Raw genomic sequence first — 18,049 nt, forward strand, 5'->3', positions numbered from 1 at the left:
TGAGAACTGTGACCGCCGACAAATGTTGCTGGTTCTGGATCTGCGTGACAACCAGCTCCTCTAAAAAAACTATAACGCATCACACGTCTTACACAGGGAAGTCATCAGGTTAGGGAGCTCCATGCTCATCTATGTAGAAGCAGTACATCTCTATAACAAAACTGTATTGCTAAGCAAGTTGCCGGTTTGCTTATCCCCTTGTACATAACTAACCTCCCGATGTAAACCGACTGTGCCAACTATATGCACATGGAGACCAAATAGGTACCCGTAGGCTCCCGTAGGATGCCAACACTCAGGGAGGCTTCAGGAGGGGGTTCTCGGAGTCGTGGGGAAAGATATCAATCCGTAATTGGATCCTATTATCAAAACTCCATGATAGAACCCTGACCATGGCTGCATATATGTGATACTTCAGATGAAGGAGAAAACAGTAATGGAATATGCATGTGTTAGTCTGCGGCCGGAAAAAAGAACCAGGAAATGATTAGCACACCTGAGCCATGATCAGTCATGAACTTTTCAGTCCCATAGAAGCTTGCTTGTACCTGGAGTGTCATCACACTGAATTATTAGCCAGACAGCAACACACCGTAGCTCAGCAGCAGAAATAAGCCCGTGTGCTTGAACTTTCACTCATGAGCCTGCATAGCCTGTCATTAGTACATTCAACATGCACCAATGGCTAGACTGTGTTCCATCCCGAAGATGATGTACGGTGGCAACATTCAGGGTTCAATGGTTTGTGGAACTCCGGGGTAAACATCACTTGGGTAGCCCTACCACTCAACCTCAAGCCTGTTTGGGGACATCAACCTCATACTTTCACGGCTCCGATAAACATTCCATAGATACTTTTTCACACGAAAGCACATGGCATTGACAACAAACCGGGCCTGTCACCAGCACGAGTAAGCAAAGAAGGAAACAAAAAACAACCAACGCCTGGAATACGCTCAAAGATACCACCAAACGAAGACGAGTGCATGAGACGCGACGCAAATCTAGCTATAGACAGATCAGACAGTTCATCAGGGCTATTGCGCAATTATGAGCAGAATCAGAACGCGATGTCGCGTGTCGCCACATCAGAAACCCGCGCTCCCCCCTCCTCTCCCCCCAAAGCTTTTATTGTGTCCCAAGCTTACACCATGCGCGAATCTGTTAGGTGCAAATTCTTCATTTGGCGTGGCAAGTCGTGATCACGCTCGTAGCAAAGTCCGCAGTTATTGCACAGTGTCTAGAGATAAACTTGTTAGCAGCCACTCCCAACTCAACATGCGGAAAAAATAAAAAAAAGACTCCGAAAATATTACTACGCACCTTTGCTCCGGCTGGCCCATCCCGGACCGCCCACACACTCGACCCCCACACACGACAGTGCGAACACCGCCACGTAGCGCGTTCTGTATCCGTCATCGCCAGTGCATATCCGCCGTCTGGCGTGCCGCGCCCGCTTGGCGACAAGCTGCGGAAGCGGCGCTTCTTCTTGGTGCGCTCACCGCGACCCATGCGTTCTTCCTCTGCCTCAACCACGGCGCCGAAGCCTGAAAAGGGAACTGCCACGGCAGAGCCGGTGTTGTTACTAAATCGAGCTGTCTCGCGGCGTAGACGACGTAGTTGGCGTTCGCGATCGCCTTCGCGCTTTTCAATCTCTTCTTTGGTCAAATACTCAATCTTGGGCTCCCAGGTATCAGCGAGGTGCTCTGGGTCATAGCGCCAGCCGGCTACTGTGTCAGGGGCTGCGTCATTGTTATGTTGCTGGGCGCCCCATCCATTTGACTCACAGGCTTCCTTTTTGAGTTTGAGTACAGCCTCGTAGATAGCATGTGTCAAAGCAGGAACCCATTCACCCGTGAGGCCAAGGTCAGCGCACGTCTGTTTGGCAAAAGCCTCAGCGGTACCAGGTGGGTGCGAGAGTGACCATTCGAAGCGATCTGTGTACAGAACTGTTGATAATATCAGCGAGATGGAGATAATGCAGCGATAGGTGTCGTCAGGATTGAACTCGTCATGATCGGGCGTAATCATGGTAGCATCGACTGTAACCTGTGGTGTCGTGTTTGTGGCTTGGCTCTGGCCCCGTGATCCCCGCTCCGTTGCAGAGGGTTGTGCGGGAGCAGGGGCGATTTGCTGTGAGCGGTATAGCGGATGCAAAGCAACCCCAGCATACTCTTCCAGCTGTGTCCGGATTTGGCGACTGATTTCGGCAATCATGTGTTGCCTGTTGGGCAAATCGAGATCCATAGCCAAGGTTTGAGCGAACTGGTCTGTAGTGATGAGGGTTTCGTGCAAGTTCCAGAGGAAGAAGTCGCGCAGTTTGTATGGCGGCGTAGGTTCCTGTGGCCGGAACTGTGGCAGGGTCATGTCAAGGCTGGCATGCATGTTAGGCATGACAGGATACGGCCGGTCGGGGGTGTACGAGGGAATGTCGATATCAATGCGGATGGGGATGAGTGTGAGAGGCAGAGCAGCCTGCGACGAATTCTGCTGGTCTGTCCTGACCGAGCGGTGGCGCGTCCAGTCGCGCCAGATGGGCTGTACTTCGACGGGAGTCTCGGTTTCTTTGCCGACGACATCAGACCAGTCTGGCTTTCCACCCGTCCCGTCGTCCATCATCTGCTGCTGTGCGCGCGTGGAGCGCAGGCCGTTACCTCGCCGGCGCGGATTATCGGACTCGTCATCGAGATCGTCGTAGCCATCCTCGGCGTAGTTGATTATCGTCGTGCCGCGCTTGGTTGTGCGTGAGGATCCAGTAGTGGTTGTAGCTGAGGGCAAGTGAGGAGTGAGCAGCGAATTGTTGTAGGTTCGCAGACGCGGCGCGTACGAAGACACGAAGGCCTGTGGTTGGAGCTGTTCGCTCATCGTGAGGCGCGACTATTCTTGGTCAAGGGTTCAAGGTCGTCTAGAGCCAGTCGGGATCGGAGGTCTATGGAAGCGGAGGCACAGGCAAAGAAAGAAACGGAAGACCGCCGTGTCCTAGTGCGCAATATTGGCGGGCTATTTGGGGGTGTGAAGGCCGGCAAATGGAATCACCCGCTGACGTTGTCGCAAGAGTAGCAAACACGCAGAAAAAAATCCGCGGGGGGCTGATAGAATAATCAGGAAAATTCGTGTCAAACAACAAGCCTGATGCCCGTTTCAGCCACGTCTGGAGAGTGCGTAGCGTTTGTTAGTTTCCTTCTGGGCGATTTAGAAAGTCCCCGTCAATTTGATGGCGTCGTAGTCTGGCTAAATTACCAACGATAAAGCTTAAGTCTGTGGTGTTTGCGCGTTAATGCTGATGTTTTTTCTTCATTGGGTTCGCGTTGGCAAAGCTCTGGTTGGATTCGCGCTCCACTTTGCGCCGCCACATCGTGAATGAATGTGGCTGAAAATAGAGGGTTATGTCTAACCCTAATACATGAAGATTGGTCCAATGACGTGAGGGGACGTTACGAGAATATCCATGGGATTGACGGGGCAAGGTCTTCGACTGGTTTCTTGATAGTTTTGCTAGCTCCAAGTAACCAACAAGAAGTCTATTCACTCCCACGAGGACTAGACGGCTCGATTCAACCATACAGGTCAAGGGACCTGGTGTAACAGTATAACACCGTGTAGCTGGGCTGTGTAACCTATGTAACTTCGCATCAGAAGTTGAAAACTAGAATCCATCACTTCGTTCTATCTTGAGGCGCCTTTGACCTAGGAACATCATTCAGCGGAAGAATAAAGCGGGAGGTTGACGAAATTACTATAACTGTTCATCGGAGCTGGCGTTTTTATCAGGCTCAATGGAACGATCTATCACAACCTGAACGTCTTTATTTGCTAGTTTTTTTTAGTTTATCGAGGAAGCAACAAGAAGGTAGGTATGATTGGTGAGTAGGGAAATTCGTTCATTCAGTGAGGCAGTTAGGCTGAGCGAAAAATCCTGATGGAATTATCGTTGCCGTAGAACTGTGGGATAAAGGCACCGTAGTGGTGATAGTCTGAAAGTTAACGTGCCGGTTCATGGCCATCGGATAGATAGGATGGAAGTAAGTGTTGTTGTCTATTTTAATGCCGCATGCTCATAGTGGCATGACATAAATAAAAAAGTAAAAAAACTTGACTTGATTCGATTTGATGACGTTTAAACACAAATTCCCAACATCAAATGACGCCGGATAGATTACCGGCGAGATATTTTATGACTTCTAAGCACGCTACATAGTTTCTGTGTGTTCGAGATGGAGCACCATTTCTAAGCCGTGAAACTCAGTGGTTCATACTTCGCCAAGAGTAAAATGAAAATGGCTGTATCATTCAACTTCTACCTACTGTTATATCGTAGCCATACGACGGCATGCTCCGGATGGAAGCATTCGGACGATGTTATTTTTCGAACAACTCGCAAACGGCCGGTGATTGCAAGTGAGGTTCCAGGGTTGCTCACCTGGTCTTTTTGGGTTGCGGAAACCGCGCGAAGGCTAGTCTAAAAGGACACCGGCTCTCGGCAAGAGGGGTTGGTCCGGAATAATACAGTGATTTTGTCCGTTTGTCCGTTTGTAGGCATGTCCGTTGCCGTATTCCTTTTTCGTTCTTTCTTTCCCCTCCTCGGTAGTTTGTGGACGGGAAAAGGTCCCCCAAAACCTCCTCATGGAATGACACCACCTTTCGATCTGATTGCTTTGTCTCCTCTCCACGTATTCCCTCTTCCCCCTCCTCAAAGATACCACTCTCACGTGTCATTGCTGAGAGTGGGTGGTGGCTGGATAGCCTCAGGGCGCTCGGGCTATTGTCTGTTCTAGAGGAACTTGAAATTGCAGCGTAATACGCTAGCAGCGTGGCTTGTTGCTTTTGTGTTTTCCAGAAGCTCGTCCGCAAATCTTTGGGTTCATGGCCTCGGTATCGTTCTGCATCTTCACTGCTTTTCATTTCATTTCATTTCATCTATTTTACATCATTCGGAGTGTTCGTCAAACACTCATAAGATGACCAGGCAGGTCCTGGCAACCTGGCAGCGGCATAATCGGCTGCCGGGATCCTCCGATTCGGACTGCCTTGGTGACCGTAGTCTCCCAGCTCCGAAGAAACTGTAGACGCCGACTCGGGGGTGCATCTTCACTGCCAAAAACTTTTTTTTGTTGTTGTTGTTGTTGTTGTTTATTTTTACGCCGTGTGTCAGGGTTCACTTGTCGAATGGGCGTCACAGGCGGCTAGTCCACCTGTGAAAAGAGTATAACTATGAAAAGAGCAGGTCTGCACCTGAACGAAGAGAACAAACAGCTGGAACACGGAGGCTCGCAGCCTCCAGAGTGACCCTAACGTCACCCCAAAGGTCCCAGTAAAACAAATAACGAAATACAAAGAACTAGACAAAGGAAAAAAAGTAGAAAATTGCTCGGTCTTTCTGCCGGCCTATGCTTGGTTGATGAGGCGTTGCCGCCCGGGGCCCCTCTGTGCCAGTTTGTCGACTCTCTCGGCCAACGTCTTTGCCCCTCGTGCCGTCTTCAATAGACGCTCTACCCATGACCTGCTGTATCTTTTCTGTAGGCCTTTGCATGTCCAAACGTGTGGGCCGTCTTTCTCGGCCCCGCATCTCTCGCACCCCAACGGCGTGTCGTGCTCGAAGCGGACGTGGTACTTGTCTAAGTCTCCGTGCCCCGACCTAGCCGCGAGGACTCTGCCGACGCTGACTCGGTTGTGTTTTCCGGCCGTAGCCTTCCATGCCACCGGTGCTTCCAGATTTCGCCCGGTGCTTTTCCACCATCGATCTGTCGCTGCTTGGAACTCCCGCTTGCGCCATCGTTTCAGTGCAGCCAAAGTCCACAATGGGTTGGGCTGGGCTGTTTCCTCTGTAGTGGCCTCTTTCGCCAGCTGGTCCGCTCGCTCGTTTCCCGGGATGCTTCTGTGGCCCGGAACCCACCTAACTTCCCAGCTTCGGCCTGGGTGTCCGTCTTTCCACTTGCGCATAAGGTCTCTTGTTTCGTCTATAGCTTCCTGCGAGGTGCCCCAAACTGGGAGCCTGGCGTTCAGCCTATCCACCACGCTGCGGTTATCTAGGCAGATGACGATTTTGATGTTCGCTGTGTTTGCAGTGGCATTGACTGCTTCGGCTGCAGCGTGTCTCGCCGCGATCGCCTCCGCATCCGCAACCTCTGCCCCGATCCCCAGATGCAGTTTGCCTGTGGCCAGTTCTTGCCCTTGCTTGATCAAAGCCCATCCTGAGCCGGCGTAACCTTTGGAGTCCTTGGACCCATCTGAGTACGCCCACAGAATTGGTGAGCTTTCGTCTGTGATCTCCTGGGTGTGTCTTTCTGCTTCCTCCAGCTTCGAGCCGTAGGCCGTCCTTCTTTCCTCAGGGGCGGGAGCACCGCCATATCTGGCCCAGCAGTTGAGCTTCGTGTATCTATTCGGTAGTGTGCCCAGTATCCAATCCGTCCATCCGTCGAAGGCGTCAGGGATATGCACTTCGTGCTTGTACTTGGCTCTCCTGATAGCCTCAGCTCTGATAATGTCGTCAAAGATCACCGTGATCGGCGGGGCCCCGACGGCGTGGTGTACCAGGTCCACTGGCGTTGTCCTGTAGGCGGGCGCGGCTGCTCGGTATGCGGCCCTGGCTACCACGCCCATTTTCCCGGTGATGGTCTTCATGCGCTTGTCATCTGACATGTTTCCTCGAGGGGCTGGCCACCAAGTGGCTGCCGCGTAAGTCAGGTTTGAGATCACGCATGCTCTTGTCGCGTTCACCATCGCCTGGACTTCTGCTCCCTTGTAGCACCCTGCCAAAATCCGCATCGCATCAGCGGCCTTGCGAGCTTTCCTCATCATCACTTCCGTGTGCCCTTTGAACGTGAGTTTCTTGTCGAAGTGTACCCCCAGCCATCGTAGGGCGTCCCCATTCGGCGTGGGTATGACTTGGGATCCGTCGGAGGGAAGGTTGTATTCACTGCCAAAAAAAAAAAAAAACCGCAGAAATTCCGATTTTTCAATGCGCACCTTCAACAATCCCGCACGGCGCCCGGTTAGCTCAATCGGTAGAGCCAAATCAAATCAAATCAACCTCCTCCGCCACCAACATTTTCCTCCATTTTCAGAGGGCACCTTCGACATTTCGACCAAGCTAACAGCTACCATTATTGCAAACTACTTTACTTTATTTTCGCCCCCGGCAGGTCCTGTCATCCCTAAGATGATCGCGTCCGTCCACGCGCCCGCGCCCGCCGCGCCCGCGTCCGCGCCTCCGTCATTGACGTATGCGCAGGCCACCTCGCCCGCCAGCGACCCCTCCCCCGTGCCCACCACTGTCCCCTCCTCCGCGTCGTTCTCGCCGAACCTCGCCGGCCAGGCCCCTCAGAGGCTCCCCTCTTCCGTCGCGCGCGTCGCGACAGGCGCAAAACGCGTCAGGAGCGAAGACGCGCCCCTCCCCCAAGAGGCTCACTACGCTCCCATCTCGCTCCCCGTCGGCCCCGTAAAGGCTCTAGCCGACGCCCTCCGCAACCAGAAAGACGCGGAAGCAGCAACCCGTGATAGGATGCTGAACACTTTCTCGGCCATGGCCGACAACTGCCTGGCCGCAATGGCCCCGCAGGCCAGCGCGCACGAGTCGACGCGCAAACTTCTAGACTTCCTGCAACAGGGTCTTCTAGACACCCTCCAGCACGCCATGACAGGCGCGCCCCAGCCTCCCCCCAACCGTGCCCCTCGCGACACGACCCCCTCCCCGGCGCCGCAACGCGAGCGCCCCGCCCGCCCATCGACCCCGTCAGAGGCACCATCAGCCCGCGACCCCCCTGCTGCCGCTCCCGCAGCGCCCACCGAGTCCTTGGATAAGGAATCCTGGAGCACCGTCGCCCGCAAGGGCAAAAAAGCGTCCAAGGCTGCCCAGCCCGCGGCTCCCTCGGCCGGAGCCCCCAAGCCCAGACAGGGCAAAGCCAGCGTGGTCCCTGAAAAGGCCACCCCCGCCGACAACCGCCTCTTCGTGGTTGTGCCCACCGATTCCCCCCTCCGGAAGCTCTCGCCGGCTTACATCGTAACGAAGGCCAACGCGGGCATCCCCCGCGGCGAGGGCGCAGGCACCGCCACCGCCACCAAGACGGGCTTTGCCCTGACAGCCGTCCGTGACGTCGGCAAATTCCTCAGCCACGCTGAGCGCATCCGCGCCAACCTGACTGCGGAGAAGGTCCACAAGAGGGACGCTTGGTCCAAGTACATCGTACACGGACTGCCAACCTCGATCACGGTCGAGGACCCCAAGACCCCTGGCGCCGTGATGCTCCACCGGGTCACCCTAGACGATGTCCGTCAGGATATCGAACAGGCCTTTGGAGTCGTCTCCGCCAGCGCCACGCTGTCGAAGTACGTTGGCAAGGCGGGCGTGCCCACCTTCCGCGCCCACATCGCCTTCCACGAAGGCCTTGTGGCCCCGTCTGCGGTTCCCCGTCGCGTAGCGACACTCGGAGAGCTGCACATGGTCTCCCCTGACAACACCCTGGAGCGTTTCCCGTTCTGCACACGCTGCCGGGTCCGCCACTTTGACCGCAAATGCCCGGCCGATACCGAGACGCAGTCGTCTACCCCGGCAGCCGCCGCCCAGGGAGACAAGGCCCCGTCCCCAGTGCCCTCCCAGGCGCCTTCCACGGCCGTCACCTCGGCCCCCCCGGCCCGGCCGTCGTCACAGACGAAGAGCCCTTCAAGCTCCCAGGCTTCCCCCTCCCCTGCCTCCTCGGCGCCCAGCCAGCCACCGACCGCCCCATCACAGGCCGCCCAGCTGCAACCCTACCCCCTGCCCACCTCCAGCGAGTCCCCTGAAACACGGGATTCAATGCAGGTAGACGACAATGACGAGGAACTTCTGTAAATGTTAGGACACCCTAACGACACAGTATTGCAAATGATTTCTGCGAATGTGCAAAGGTCCTGGACCTGTGCACAGTCGTTGCTACATAAGGCGCATGAAGACCAGGTGGATGTGGTCTGCCTCCAAGAGGCCCCGTCAAGCGCAGACCCGGGGAACAGAACGTTCCCTAGGCACCCCTCCTATCAGGTAATAGTCCCGGAGGGTAACTGGCGCTCGAAACCCCGAGTAGCCACATACATTTCGACAAAAAGACACGGGCTTCGCTTCCAAAAGGCCTACATGAGAGAGGAACACCAGGATGTCATCATTGTGGAGGTCCTAATCGGGGGGCGCACATTCAGCATCGTAAACCTTTACAATGCCGGGACAGGTTCGGCTAGGACAGGGGAGGCGCTACGTCTCCTGACCAGCATGCAGCCAGGGCCGCGGTCGGTGGTAGTGGGCGACTTCAACCTCCACCACAGCGCCTGGGACCCCCGGAGCGACACCGACGACAACGACGCAGAGCTTCTGCTAGCCTGGATGGAAGAGCGAGCCCTCCTCCTTGGCAACGCGGAGGGTGAGCAAACCCACGAGTCCGGAAGCGTCATCGACCTCGCATTGCTGTCTTCGGCACTTTTTGTCACGGGCGCGAGCGTCGACCTCCGAGAGGAACTCACCTGCGGCAGCGACCATTTCCCGCTCCTGGTGACCCTTCCTCTGCACGGCCACGCGCCGGCCCCGGCTCCACCCGGCAGGTTCCTTATAGACAAGCTAGACAAGGAGAGGTTCGATGCCGCGTGCAAGGCCGGCGCGACCCGCCTAGACTCCCTTGTCGCGGAGTACCGCAGGGCAGGAAGCCAAGTCCCTCAGGACAGGCACATAGACGAGTTTGCGCGACTCCTGCAAAACGTCATTCTGGACGCGCTAATTGCCTCGACCCCAAGGTCCGAAGGAAAAGCCAAAAGCTTTCCCTGGTGGAACGACGAATGTCGGGAAGCCAGCGCCGACCAGAGGGCAGCTCGGGCCCGCGTGAAGCACGCCGGCTCGCCCACGGAGGAACAGGAGGCTAGGGCCGTCCGCCGCGAAGCCAAAAAACGCCTGAGGTCTGCTCTCAGGAGTGCAGCCCGGGCCTTCTACGACGACCTCCTCGCCAACGTCGCGCGGTCCCGAGACATCTTCCGGATGGTCAAATGGAGGACGAAAGCGCCGAACCGGCACTCCCCTGCCCTGGCCCCGTCCGATGGCGCGGAAGCCACAGTGCAGGACACCACGGAGAAGATCGCCCTCCTTCGCAGGGTGCACATGCCTTCCGACCGCCCAGGCGACGTCGACCCGCCACACATCGCTCTAGATGAGCAAAGACGGACCCGCATCACCAACGGGGAGTTGGAGGCTGCGCTCCGAAGCCCGCGCAACACCGCACCGGGCCCAGACGGCTTGACCAACAACGTCTTGAAACTCGCGTGGCCTGTTTTACAGAGGCAGATCATGCATCTGTTCAACGCGAGCCTTTCCTGGGGCCACCACGCCGCCTCTTTCAAAGAAGCCAAGGTGATCGCCCTCGCCAAACCGAATAAGAAGGACCGTTCTTCGCCGCGGGCCTACCGACTGATCTCCCTCCTCCCGACTCTGGCCAAGTGCCTAGAGAGGATCATCGCCCGCCGGCTCTCTCACTGGGCGCTGGAAGCTGGTCACATCGGGGAGAACTACGCTGGCGCGGTCCCCGGACGCAGCGCGGAAGACATGTGCCTGCGTCTGGCACACTCTCTAGAGTTCTACGCCGACGGCAAGTCAGAATCCTCAGTGCTCACCTTTGACATAAAGGGGGCGTTCGATGCGGTTCAGCCCAACCGGATGGTGAAGAGATTGGTGGAGCTTGGTTGTCCCGCCGAGACTTGCCGCTGGGTGGCATCCTTCTTGTCCGGGCGCACGGCGTCGCTATCTCTCGACGGCGTGGCCGACCCTCTCCAGCCTACAGGCGGCAGCCTGCCCCAGGGCTCGCCCATATCCCCCATCCTGTTCATGCTGTATATGGCTCCGCTGTTCAGGATGAATCTCCCCAGCTCTCTCCGCGGATACGCCGACGATGGCTGCTTGGTCCACTCTAGCTTGTCCTTGGAGGAGAATTGCACCGCCCTTTCTCGCTCGTTGGAACTGGTGAACAGTTGGTGCACAGAGAACGGCATGGCGCTAGACCTCGCCAAGTCTGACCTCCTGCACGTGACGCGCAAGCGCCACGGCCTAAACCCGAGCGCGCGTCTCCCGGACGGTTCCACACTCCAACCGGTGGACCCTCGCGGGACTCTGCGCTGGCTGGGCGTGTTGTGGTCCCGCAACCTGTCGTTCCTGCCGCACATCCGCGACGTAGCCCAGAGGACGGCGCCCGTGATCCGAGGCATCCAGATCTTGTCCGGTTGTTGGAAGGGCGCGCCGATTAGGGGGGCTCTCACGGCCGTCCGCGCCTGCGTGGTCACGAAACTGACATACGCGGCGGCCACGTGGTGGCGCCCTGGCCCCTCGCCAACCAAGCCTTCCCGGGGCCTTCTCGGGGCTGCCCACATCCTGGACCGCACGGTCAGGAGGGGACTACGTGCTGCGCTGCCCTTATATTGCACGACGCCATGTGCGATCTTCAACCTGGCATCGGGGTTCCCCCCCATGAGCTGCGTCCTCGACCACCTCCTGGCCTCGGCCGGCATCAGGGCATCTCTAGCCCCGGCAAACCACCCCTTAGGGTTCGGAGACACCGATGGTGGCAAGCTGGGTACGCTCAAGAGGCTACTCCCGCACAGGATCGCCACGAGCCTCCCTGCTAGGTGCAAGGGAGTGCTCCCGACAACCCGCCCCCCGCTGCAAGGCGACAAGGAGGCCGCAGCCGCGGCCCACCAGCTACTAGTCCGCTCCTCGGACCCCTCAGATCTCTGGATCTATACGGATGGATCCAAGCTGAGGGATGACAAGGTCGGCGCCGGCTGGGTGGTCATTCAGGACGGCAGGACCCTGTCCACGGGCAACTGCCCTGCCCCGTTCCGCGCCGAAGTCCATGACGCCGAGGTGCTGGCCATCGCCAAGGCCCTGGCAGAGGTCGACTCATGGGAGAAGCCACAGTGCCGCAAGGTCTGGATCTGCTCCGACAATCTCGCCGCAGTGAACCGGCTCACGTCTCGCTACGCCAAGCCGGGCACCTCCGAGCAGTATCTGAGGCGCGCCCAGATGATCTGCGCAAGCTGGATCAGACCGCACCCAGAGCGGCCACGACCAAGGCCCTGGCCCGACGGCCCACCCGAGGTAGAGGCTATTTGGGTCCCGGGCCACTCCGACATCGCGGGCAATGAGCTCGCAGATGGGCAAGCAAAGCTAGGGGCCAGGACAAACATCTGGCTGGACGGCATGTCGCTCTCCTGGGCCCGCCACTATTTCCGCTCCTGTCTCGACTCTGCTTTCCGCGCCTGGTGGGCAGAGGAGGGACGCGCCATCAGACCCCATCTGCACCGCCCAGTTGAACCCCCCAAGAAGGCTTGGTCAAGTCTCCTTGACGAGACAGATCGCAAGCTCGCCTGCGCAGTGCTGACTGCTCTGTCCGGCCATGGCGACTTTGCGGCCTACCATCGCCGCTTCGAACATGTGGACGCCGTGCTCTCCTGCCCCCTTTGCGGATCGGAGACCGCCCCAGAGCATGTTTGGGTCTGCCCCCGGAACCCACAGCGGGTGTCCCGCAGCTTCTTCCAGAAGTTGATAGGCACCAAGCGCGGGGCCACCTGGCTGGCCGCCAAGGCAGCTAAAGCACCCACTGTGCTGCTCGCCCACCGCCGTGCGAGGACTGAGGTGCACCCACAGGCCGCCGACCCTCCCGCTCGCTCCCCGTCGAGCCTACCACCGCCCGCCCCTCCACCTCCCAGTGCGGGGGCTCCCCCGGGCCTCTCGGCTTAGCGCGCGCGCTGCCACTCTCGTCTGTTTGCTCGTTCTCCCTTTCTCTCTCTACTTCTTGTCTTTCCTTTGTTACTTTTCTTTTGTCATGTTCTATCTTTCTTTTGGGTTTGGTCTTCTACAGGGTAAAGGCCGAGGCTTGGGGTCTTGTTTGGGGCCTTACAAGCGAAGGACAGCCATTGCGCTGGGCGGTCGGGGGACCCTCCGTCATTATACTTCGTGCTGTGGGGATTTTCTGTATGCATGATTCTGGGTTTTTGGTTCTTTAGCTTCTGTATGTATTTCTTGGTACTAGTTTTAGTCCCCTGTCGTATGTCGAGAATACCTCGCGAGTAGACAGGTAAATAAAGAATCAATCAATCAATCAATCGGTAGAGCGTGAGACTCTTAATCTCAAGGTTGCGGGTTCGACCCCCGCATTGGGCTCAATTCCCAGTGCTCCAGATCATCTGGAACTTCGGACCTCAAGCGGTAATTTTCTTTTTCATCTGAGAGATTTTTTTTTTTTTTGGTGTTTGCTGCTCAACACCAAACATCTGTATATGTGTGTGTATCTATATGTTCGTGCCGCACATCCGCGATGCTTTTTGACGCTCTCCAGCCAACAGGTGGCAGCCTCCCACAGGGCTCGCCCATCTCCCCAATCTTGTTCATGCTGTTCATGTCGCCGCTGTTCAAGATGCCACTCCCCTGCACTCTCCGTGGGTACGCTGACGATGGTTGCCTAGTCAACTCAGACTCGTCCCTCGAAGGCAACTGCTCGGTTCTCTCCCGCTCTCTGGAGCTCGTTGACAGCTGGTGCACGGACAACGGCATGGCGCTCGACCTGACGAAGTCCGAACTTCTGCACGTGACGCGCAAGCGTCATGGACAAAACCCAAGCCTGCGACTCCCCGACGGCTCTACGCTGGAGGCGGTCAGCCCTCGCGAGACCCTGCGCTGGCTCGGCGTGCGCTGGTCACGTAACCTCTCCTTCGTGCCACACATCCGAGACGTGGCACAGAGGACGGCACCGGCCATTCGCGGCATCCAGATTCTGTCCGGGTGCTGGAAAGGCGCCCCGATCAAGGGTGCCCTCACGGCGGTCCGCGCATGCGTGGTTGCCAAGCTGTCTTACGCTGCGGCCACATGGTGGCGCCCAACCCCGCCCGACGCCCCGCTGAGCCGCGGGTTACTGGGGGCCTCAAGCCTCCTCGACCGCACCGTCCGCAGAGGCCTCCGCGCCGCCCTGCCGCTATATTGCACCACACCCTGTGCAATATACAACCTCGCATCGGGCTTCCCTCCCATGCGCTATGCGCTGGACAACCTCCTTGGGTCGGCTGCTCTCAGAGTCGCGCTGGCCCCGCCAAACCACCCCCTCGGCTCCATAAGGCCAATGTGGGGCATACTGGGCGAGCTCAGGAGTATGCTCCCATACGAGCTGTCCACGAGCTTCCCGCCGCCATGCAAGGGCAAGCTACCTTCGACCCGGGCCCCGATCCGGGGTGACAAAGAGGCTGCCGCTGCAGCACACCTCGCTCTGGTCCGCTCCTCCCCCCCCTCAGACCTGTGGCTATACACAGACGGCTCGAAGCTGAGTCCGAACAGGGTTGGCGCCGGCTGGGTAATTATCCAGGGGGGACAGGTCCTGCTCTCGGGAAACCGCCCGGTCCCTTTCCGCGCCGAGGTGCACGACGCCGAAGTGCTGGCCATTGCCGAGGCCATAACCGCCGTCGACCTGCGGGACAAACCGCGGTGCCGCAAAGTCTGGATCTGTTCAGACAACATGGCAGCGGTGAGTAGACTCACGTCCCGGGACGTCAAGCCCGGAACCTCCGAGGAACACCTTCGGAGAGCCCAAACAATTTGCGCGGACTGGTTACGTCCCGACGCCAACCATCCGCGGCCAAGACCGTGGCCAGATGGAGCCATTAAGGTGGAAGCGATCTGGGTTCCAGGCCACTCCGATGTCGTGGGCAACGAGCTCGCCGACAGACAAGCCAGGTGGGGTGCAGACATAATCACCACAAGGACTGGCATGTCACTCTCCTGGGCACGCAGTGAATTCCGCGCCCGGGTCACTACCGCATTTCGCGCCTGGTGGGAGGCAGAGGGTCGCAACTCCAGACCTCACCTGCGCCGCCCGGTGCAGGCCCCGAAGAAGGCTTGGACAAGTCTCCTTGACGAGACCGATCGCAACCTCGCCCGCGCGGTGCTGACAGCTTTGTCAGGACACGGCGACTTTGCGGCCTATCACCGCCGTTTCGAGCACGAGGACGCCGTGCTCTCCTGTCCCCTCTGCGGAGCCGACACGAGCCCGGAGCACATCTGGGTTTGCCACCACAACCCACAGCGGGTGTCCAGCAGCTTCTTTCAGAAGTTGATCGGTACCAAGCGCGGAGCCTGCTGGCTGGCCGCCAAAGCAGCCAAAGCCCCCACGGCCCTGCTGGCTCACCGCCGCATGAGGCCGGACACGCAGGCGCAAGACGCGGCCCCTCCCGCGCCCCCTCTGCCACCTAGAGACGGCGTACCCTTGGGGTCTCCCCCTTAGCGCGTTTGCGCTGCCATCACCTCCTTTTTCCTACTTGTTTCTCTCTTTGTTTGTACTTCCCTTTGTTGTTTCCTTTGTTTTTGTTTTTATGTTTGGTCTGCATCAGCGGCGAGGCCAGGATTCTGGGCCAGGTTTGGGGCCACACAAGCAAAGGACAGCCTCTGGGCTGGGCGGGTGGACACACTTTAGTCATTACACTTTGTGCGGGGGGTTTCTGTATGCATGGTTTGGATTTTAGGTTTCTGTTTCTGTATGTAATTTCTGGTACTACTTGTAGTCCCCTGTCGTATGCCGAGAATACCTCGCGAGTAGACAGGTAAATAAAGAATCAATCAATCAATCAACTTTCATCATCATCACCATACGCGGCATTCAGATTCTGTCTGGTTGCTGGAAGGGGGCCCCGGTGAAAGGCGCCCTCACGGCAGTCCGCTCTTGTGTGGTGAACAAGCTCGACTACGCCGCCGCCGTCTGGTGGAACCACGGAGCCGGGACAACTAGCTAACTCCGTGGGCTGAAGCAGGCCGTGGCACTCCTGGATCGCACAGTCCGCCGAGGTCTTCGTGCGGCACTCCCGCTATATTGCACAACCCCATGTGCTATATACAACCTAGCGTCCGGTTTCCCGCCAATGAGTTTTGTCCTGGACAGCCGCCTTGGTTCGGCCGGACTTAGGGCCACTCTCGCGCAGCCAAACCACCCGCTCGGAACGACAGCCACAAACTGGGGTAGAATAGGGAGGCTCAAGATGCTGCTCCCGCACAGCCTGGCCACAAACTACCCGGCCCCCTTCACGGGCGCGCCTGCATCATCTCGCCCCCATTTACAGGGTGACAAGAAGGCTGCAGCTGCGGCGCACCTAGCCTTGGTACGCTCCTCTTCCCCCTCGGACCTCTGGATATACACAGACGGATCCAAGCTGGGAGAGGGCCGGGTCGGCGCTGGGTGGGCGATCATTCGGGACGGGACAGTCCTGGACACGGGCAACTGCCCGATTCCTTTCCACGCCGAGGTTCATGATGCCGAGGTGATGGCCATTGCCAGAGCCCTAGAAAAAGTAGACTCGTGGGTGAAACCACAGTGCCGCAAGGTCTGGGTCTGCTCCGACAACCTCGCCGCGGTGTACCGCCTCACGACATGGGGCGCGAAGCCCGGAACCTCCGAAGAGCTTCTCTAGAGGGCCCAAACGACTTGCGCCGACTGGATTGGCCAAAGCCCTGACCACCCAGGTCCTAGACCGTGGCCAGATGGTGCCCCCGCTGTGGAAGTGATTTGGGTCCCGGGGCACTCCGACGTCTGGGGCAACGAGCTCGCGGACCGACAAGCCAAGATGGGCGCCGAGAGGGCCTACACGCCCGTAGGAATGTCCCTTTCCTGGGCCCGCAGCCATTTCCGCGCCCGCGTCACCACCGAGTTTCGCACCTGGTGGTCGAATGAAGGTTGTGCCAACAGACCGCACCTGAGCCGACCTCTCGAGGCTCCTAAGAAGGCCTGGAAAAGCCTTCTTGACGACACTGAGCGCAAGCTCGCCCGCGCTGTCCTGACAGCACTTTCTGGTCACGAAGACTACGCAGACTACCACCGCCGTTTCAATCACTTGAACGCGGTGCTAACCTGCCCCCTCTGCGACGCTGAGACCACCCCGGAGCACATCTGGACCTGCCCCCGCAACCCTCAACGGATGGCTAAGGGCTTCTTCCAGAAGCTCATAGCCACCAAGAGTGGAGCCATCTGGCTGGCATCTAAAGCGGCCAAGAGTCCTCCGGTGCTTCTGGCACACCGCCGTGCGGTAACGGGAACGGACCCGCAGGAAGGGGACTCCCCAGTTCGCCCTCCGCCCGACCCTCTACCGTCTGGTCCGACCCCTGTCGTATGTCGAGAATCCCTCGCGAGTAGACAGGTAAATAAAGACTTTCATCATCATTATCTATATGTTTTTTTTTTTTGGGGCTAAAAGGCGGCGAATCAGAACCCTAGGCCTTGTTTGATGGCTTCTAGAAGAAGGACAGCCTCGGCGCTGAGCGGGTGGGAGACCCTCCGCCATTATATGAATTTCGGGATGCGGGATACTTGTTGGTGCTTGTATATAAAATGACACAGAGGCGTACCCCTGTCGGATGTTCAGCATCCCTCGCAAGCAATCAAGGCCATCTATCACCTCGTTATCACAGGTCGTGGCCTTCTCCATTACAATTGTACTTTCTCCCTCCCTTCTCTTCTTCTCTTTTGGGGCTAGAAAATCTCCCTCCATCATATTATCCCCGCCTCTTCATGCATCGATGCGCATGGCATATGCACTCATACTCACTTAGATTCGTCCTCAGCCCGGAAGATTCCCAAACAGGCACATGGGCCGAACGCTCAGCCACGCCCGAATGCTCCGAGAAATCATGGCTGCAGGACTCATTGTTAGCCACTGACCAAACCTGACTTATTGCACCCGTCTCCATTGGCTTGAAGGCTTACACAAAGACACAAAGTCAACGCGCTAAGATAGGTCTCTCTGGTTCTTCATGCCTGTCGACAAGGGCTCTAATTCACGCTAACCCCCGCATTCCCCGGATTCTGTGTTTTGGGATGTCTGGGGGAGAGAAGAGGCAAGATACCAATAAGTTAGTTGCAAGTAACTAACTAACTAGTTATACATGTGCGTATACATGTATCTAGGCATGCTAACTACACTTGAACAATACAAGGCCGTGGCTCCGAGACACAACGTGGCAGACGCGAGTGACAGACCCAAACCTAGCCCGCAGATAGTTGCAAGTCGCTACTAGTTA

At 57.7% G+C, this 18,049-nt stretch overlaps 6 protein-coding genes across 6 annotated transcripts; 5 read left to right on the forward strand and 1 right to left on the reverse strand.

Moving 5' to 3' along the window:
* Positions 1-1,144: 1,144 nt before the first annotated feature.
* On the reverse strand, positions 1,145-2,865 carry BROUX77_001419 (uncharacterized protein; the record flags this gene model as incomplete). The annotated part of the gene is made up of 2 exons (XM_073745847.1): positions 1,145-1,240; positions 1,324-2,865. The coding sequence occupies 2 exons, from the start codon at positions 2,863-2,865 to the stop codon at positions 1,145-1,147; spliced, it is 1,638 nt and encodes a 545-aa protein (XP_073609654.1).
* A 4,093-nt stretch (positions 2,866-6,958) lies between these two features.
* On the forward strand, positions 6,959-8,827 carry BROUX77_001420 (uncharacterized protein; the record flags this gene model as incomplete). Its single annotated transcript, XM_073745848.1, has 1 exon — positions 6,959-8,827. The coding sequence occupies one exon, from the start codon at positions 6,959-6,961 to the stop codon at positions 8,825-8,827; it is 1,869 nt and encodes a 622-aa protein (XP_073609655.1).
* A 411-nt stretch (positions 8,828-9,238) lies between these two features.
* BROUX77_001421 (uncharacterized protein) lies at positions 9,239-12,739 on the forward strand (the record flags this gene model as incomplete). The annotated part of the gene is made up of 1 exon (XM_073745849.1): positions 9,239-12,739. One exon carries the CDS (start codon positions 9,239-9,241, stop codon positions 12,737-12,739), a length of 3,501 nt encoding a protein of 1,166 aa, XP_073609656.1.
* A 577-nt stretch (positions 12,740-13,316) lies between these two features.
* On the forward strand, positions 13,317-15,269 carry BROUX77_001422 (uncharacterized protein; the record flags this gene model as incomplete). Its single annotated transcript, XM_073745850.1, has 1 exon — positions 13,317-15,269. The coding sequence occupies one exon, from the start codon at positions 13,317-13,319 to the stop codon at positions 15,267-15,269; it is 1,953 nt and encodes a 650-aa protein (XP_073609657.1).
* Positions 15,270-15,900: 631 nt separating this feature from the next.
* On the forward strand, positions 15,901-16,446 carry BROUX77_001423 (uncharacterized protein; the record flags this gene model as incomplete). Its single annotated transcript, XM_073745851.1, has 1 exon — positions 15,901-16,446. One exon carries the CDS (start codon positions 15,901-15,903, stop codon positions 16,444-16,446), a length of 546 nt encoding a protein of 181 aa, XP_073609658.1.
* A 186-nt stretch (positions 16,447-16,632) lies between these two features.
* BROUX77_001424 (uncharacterized protein) lies at positions 16,633-17,689 on the forward strand (the record flags this gene model as incomplete). The annotated part of the gene is made up of 2 exons (XM_073745852.1): positions 16,633-17,139; positions 17,582-17,689. 2 exons carry the CDS (start codon positions 16,633-16,635, stop codon positions 17,687-17,689), a joined length of 615 nt encoding a protein of 204 aa, XP_073609659.1.
* Between the last annotated feature and the right edge of the window lie 360 nt (positions 17,690-18,049).

This window comes from Berkeleyomyces rouxiae (genome assembly GCF_048999995.1).
Source record: "Berkeleyomyces rouxiae strain 22BRR77 chromosome Unknown BrBRR77_ptg000001l, whole genome shotgun sequence".
Classification (NCBI taxonomy): Eukaryota; Fungi; Ascomycota; class Sordariomycetes; order Microascales; family Ceratocystidaceae; genus Berkeleyomyces; species Berkeleyomyces rouxiae.